The sequence below is a fragment of the Impatiens glandulifera genome, chromosome 1 (genome assembly GCF_907164915.1).
Source record: "Impatiens glandulifera chromosome 1, dImpGla2.1, whole genome shotgun sequence".
Taxonomy (NCBI): Eukaryota; Viridiplantae; Streptophyta; class Magnoliopsida; order Ericales; family Balsaminaceae; genus Impatiens; species Impatiens glandulifera.
In genome coordinates this window covers 59,277,431-59,282,369 of record NC_061862.1, presented here as the reverse complement: position 1 = coordinate 59,282,369, position 4,939 = coordinate 59,277,431, and the positions used below count along the sequence as shown (strand labels likewise).

The following is a 4,939-nucleotide window of genomic DNA, read 5'->3' as shown; positions in this document are numbered from 1 at the left end:
ATGATTTTACGGTGTAGTATTAAAAAGGAGAAGAGAACCTAGTAGCAGATGCGTTGTCCAGGCGAGATACAAGGGTCCAATGCGCAGAAATTTCGGTATATCATACAATTGTGCAAAAACAAATACAAGAAACTAATGTAACATATCTAAATCTGGTTAGGCTTTTTCAAGATATAAGTTAAGAACCTAATTCTCACCAAGATTTCACTTATATCGATGACACGTTGAGAAGAAGAGGGAAATTAGTAGTTGGACAAAATGCTAAACTAAGGAGCACACTGATAGATGCAATACATTCTGGAGCAGAAGTGGGGCATTCAGGCCCACTGGTCACATAAACAAAATTGAAGCTAGTATACTTTTGGTCAGGAATGATTAAGGATGTGCGGGAGTTTGTTCGAACCTGCGAGACATGTCAAAAGAACAAGTCAAACAATATGACGTATAAATGCAGGTTACAACCATTAACAATTCTAAATCGATATTGGGAATCCATTTCTATGGATTTTTTAGAAAATCTCCCGAAAACACAAGGCAAATCTGTCATTTTTGTGGTGGTGGACAGACTGTCAGAGATGGCACATTTCATTAGCTTACGACACCCATTTTCAACCAAAATAGTCGCGGCAACTTTTGTCAGCAATGTCTCCAAACTTCATGAGATGCCCCTGTATACAGTCAAAGATCGAGATAAAGTTTTCCTCAACACCTTTTGGCGAGAATTCTGAAAATACAACGGGTGTAACAATCTCTATCCACAACATATCATCATCAATCAATCAACTAAACAGAAATCGTAAAAAAATGTTTAGGTACTTAACTATGTTGTATGGCTGGACAGATCCCAAGGAATAAGTTCACTAGTTGCCATTGACTAAGTGGTGATATAACACTAACTTCCATTCAGTCATCCAAACGTCACCCTTTGAAGCTGTCTATAAGTATCCTCCACCAATTCACACCCCATATGTCGCTAGAGATTCAAAAGTTGAAGAAGTGGACATAACTCTCTCTACACGAGAATTATCTCTCCAATTACTGAAGTTTCACCTACAAAGAGCACAAAATCAAATGAAACAAGTGAAAGATAAAAAATAGATGTGATATTAGATGTAGGAGCTTGGAACCTGGTAAAACTACAGCCCTATAGACAGTTATCTATTCAAAAATCATTCCACAAGTTGTCTCTTAATTTTTTGGACCATTCAAAGTGTTAGAAAGGTTCAGGGATGTAGCCTACAAATTGGAGCTAGGAGTTGGTAAAAGAATACACAATGTCTTCCACGTATCCTAGTTAAAGAATTTCCAAGGCACTTCTACTGCCATTGTGGAAATCCCCCAAGCCAAGAAAGCTGACAGGAAAGACAACATAATAGAGAGAACGAGAGGTCATATTTCAGAACAAAAAAAAAAAAGTTTTGGTTGGATGGGAAAGATCAGTTCTGAAGACAAAACATGGAAAGACTTTGAAACAATGAATATTCAGTTCCCTAAAATGTTCCCAACATGGAAACAACCCAAAGCAAGAAGACGACAAACATTTTAAGGGGGATAATGTTACTGTAGCTAAAATTATAACTAGTAATTTCAGCAATCTCAATATAATTGTATGGGCAGTTATGTGTGTTGTGTGTTATGTTTATGATAGGCTTAGTAATGTTGTATGGAAGTTAATAACAATTGGGGTAGTGGATAGTTATGAAAGTAAATAACAGTTGGGGTATGTAACCGTTAAGATTTGGGTAAGATAAAATCTCAAACCTCATATGGAAAAACTTAAGGTTAATATGTACCTTTATTCTCCTTTTTCTGGAATTCTTTGATTTTAATCAATTGATAGATCTCTTATTCTTCTCTTCTTTCTTGAATTCTTCACTGTTAATCAATTGGCAAATATCATCTTCCTCTTGAAAACCTTATTTTCGCTGCCCAAAATCCATAAAATCATATAAATCAGTAATTTATCAAACCCTAACTTGTAACACATGTCTTTGTTACAGGAATACACAGTAAGGCGGCAGGAACTCCCAACAATGTGGACCCAAGTACCCTTAGATTTAAGTAATTAAGTTCCTTTTCGTCTACTTTGTGTGTGTGTGTGTGTTTGCATCTCAACAAGAATACAAAAAGCCAATTTACTTTCTTGTTTCTACTTCTCATTTAAGTTTTAATTTGTTTTTGTATCTCATTCATCATCAGATTTGTTGTTGTGTTAGATCACATCTTCTTTGACAAATCAATAAAAATTTACTTCCTATTTCGTCATAATTGAATCTTTTTGTTACAATTTCAATATCAAATTTAAGCTAGTTTAGTTGTTTCCAGACGGAGTTTAAACAATGGTGTTGTGCCATGGGTCAGAAAGGTGCTGCAACAGATTGTCGAATGGCCCTTTCTCGGTCACAATATACAGAATCATAAATCCTAAGAACGTTAAAATCGTCAAATCTCCCTGCATTTAGTAAAACTGATATTCATTATATCCTGTTGACAAAATAGAAAAAACCCATATATGTTTTCATATTTGTATTCTCATTTGTGATTTACCATTTGCAATTTCCTATTCTTTGCCGTCCAAAGCTGGAGTGAGGTTGAGAGGGTTAAAGATCCCATCCGGGTATCCCACTTCATTGGGAGATAAGCTATAGTTCTTTAATATAGCGTCTTGATTAACGCTTCTCGGGTTGTTTATGTCTTGCCAACGTCGGATCTCCACGTAGTGAAAAGGATGAACTCGATCACGAAAATGGTTGATGATGATGCACAGTATTCTTCCTTACCATTTTGGAACGTTAATGATACATATGCTTGTAAACAACTCGGAAGTAGCATCCCTGCACTCCTTACATATGCCCCCATTGACCTTTCACTAGCTCCACCTGAACGAACCATTTTAGGTACATTGGATCCTCTACTAGAGCTAACGGATCAAAATCATTGTGGGTTAGATTTTTTTTAGCCCAAATACATAATTTTTTAGTTATTTAGACTGGTATAACATCCCACCCAACATAATTATGGTTGTTAAATTTGTACTAGTTTTAGTTTTACAGGGATTAAACATTAACTTAAAAAAAAAAAAAAAGTTATTTTTTGTTTGAATTTAGAAAGTTAACATGATTATGACGGTTATGATTCTCACATCAACTTAAGTTGTTTAATTAAAAATTTATACCATTGCATTGACGATTATTTTAAATTATAAAAGATTTTTTCAAATAACAAATACAATCATCTATGAACAAATAACCAGTTTTCAATCCTCTCTAAGAGAAAACCCTAAAGGAGCGGCAAAATTTGCGATCGGCACGATCGACACAATCAGCACGATCAGCACAATTGTCACACGATCGACACAACAACGTTCGGCACGATCGACATGTTAGTCGTGCGAAATTTGGTCGGTTGATTTGGTAGTCGGTTACGGGAAACGTGGTCGAAGTCAAGATCATCAGCACGTCTGGCAGTTCGGCACATCGGGGAAAATCGTGTAGGGTTATGAGTTGTGAAATCAAGAAACATCGGTTAGGGTTTGAACAAGGTCGGGAAAAGGGTCGCGAAGTTTATGTCTGTGATTGTTTGAGGTTAGTCGCGGTTCGGTTCTTAGTCTACTGTACAGGGTATTCATGTATTATGTACTATAATGTTCTGTATCAGCTCTATTTACTACATAGTCCTGTTCTTCTGTAATAATGGGAAGAAAGAAAAGTAACAAGGCAAAGGAAGTTTAAGAATTTGATCTAGAATGTACAAAGGATGCCGTTGAATCTGAAATCAGTAGGAAATCAAAAGAAAATGTACAAGAATTATACCGGAAAACAATAAAGGTAAAGAACCAGTTAATGTTCAAAGTAATGGTGAAGCTAAAGTAGGAAAACATGGGAAATGTGAGAATATGGAGGATTGGGTATAACGAAATAGCAAATCTCTTCGGGCTTAAAATTTAAATCACAAAGTTACTGATGCATGTAGAGAATTAAGAGATTGTGATCAATAAAGATAAAATACAGCAAACAAATATCCAATTAAATGTACACTACCTTCAGGATTGAAATTTACTGAAAAAGGAAAAATATGAAAAGATAGTTAACTAGTCTGTGAAAACAATGAGGGAGCTAATGAAGTCTCCAAAATCAAAGACATATACTATCATTAGAAATTTGAGCTGAAAGGTAAATGAAGTCTGAAAAAAGAATGTAAAAAAAAGTAGAGGATCATGCATACAAATGTCAAATCTACTTGGGTGAGTTTAAAACAAAAGTCAAGATTCTCAACTCTCATTTTGAATTTAAATTGCCAGTGAAGTGGAGGGAAAATGCGTCAAAGAATGAGAAAATGTAGTTGTTAGGAACTTCATAGGAAAGAACCATGTATTTTTCTCAATCACCAATAAAGCACTAATGAAACAATGAGAGCAAAATGGACTAGAGAAGTTTTCTACAAACATCGTGATTTTCTAAAAAAAAACAAACAAACTTGGATGATATTCTAAAAATTGGGCATACTTATATTGCATCCAACTATATGAAGTTGGAGAGATGGTCTGAAGAGTTGAGCCTTTTAAACAAGAGATTAAGGTCAGAACAACAATCTTGAAAAGACTTTATTGAAACCCTAGACGATTTTTTCTCTGTTAAACAACAAAACTCTTCATCGGTATCAACAACATAAATTAACCACAAGAGTTAATTTATCTGTAGTTACGTGGGTATATCAAAGGTCGCATTGATTAATGTATGTATATTTATTGATCATTATATTATGTATTTAATCATGTATTGTAACTTCACGTACTCATCAAGGAAAACAGCCAAAAGTTATTTACGGCTAAAATAATTCTAACTATATTTTATTTCTTTCTTGGTATCAGAGCATCTCTTGGACTACTCCTTTCTTTTTTTTTCGATCCTATGACTGATTCAAACAAAAATCAGTTGTT

General features: G+C 34.7%; 1 protein-coding gene across 1 annotated transcript; it reads right to left on the bottom strand.

Annotated features, from left to right (window-relative positions):
* Positions 1-2,332: 2,332 nt before the first annotated feature.
* On the bottom strand, positions 2,333-2,892 carry LOC124929149 (chlorophyll a-b binding protein P4, chloroplastic-like). Its single transcript, XM_047469440.1, has 3 exons — positions 2,700-2,892; positions 2,548-2,642; positions 2,333-2,452 (listed from the first exon to the last, which is right to left on the bottom strand). Exons 1-3 carry the CDS (start codon positions 2,890-2,892, stop codon positions 2,333-2,335), a joined length of 408 nt encoding a protein of 135 aa, XP_047325396.1.
* Between the last annotated feature and the right edge of the window lie 2,047 nt (positions 2,893-4,939).

What these genes read in the sequence shown, in the direction of transcription:
- LOC124929149 (XM_047469440.1), bottom strand. Translation starts at nt 2,892, where the DNA reads ATGGTTCGTTCAGGTGGAGCTAGTGAAAGGTCAATGGGGGCATATGTA. An exon ending in TACGTGGAGATCCGACGTTG is followed by an intron (nt 2,643 to 2,699) that starts GCAAGACATAAA and finishes AAAGAACTATAG; the next exon opens with CTTATCTCCCAATGAAGTGG. An exon ending in AGAATAGGAAATTGCAAATG is followed by an intron (nt 2,453 to 2,547) that starts GTAAATCACAAA and finishes TACTAAATGCAG; the next exon opens with GGAGATTTGACGATTTTAAC.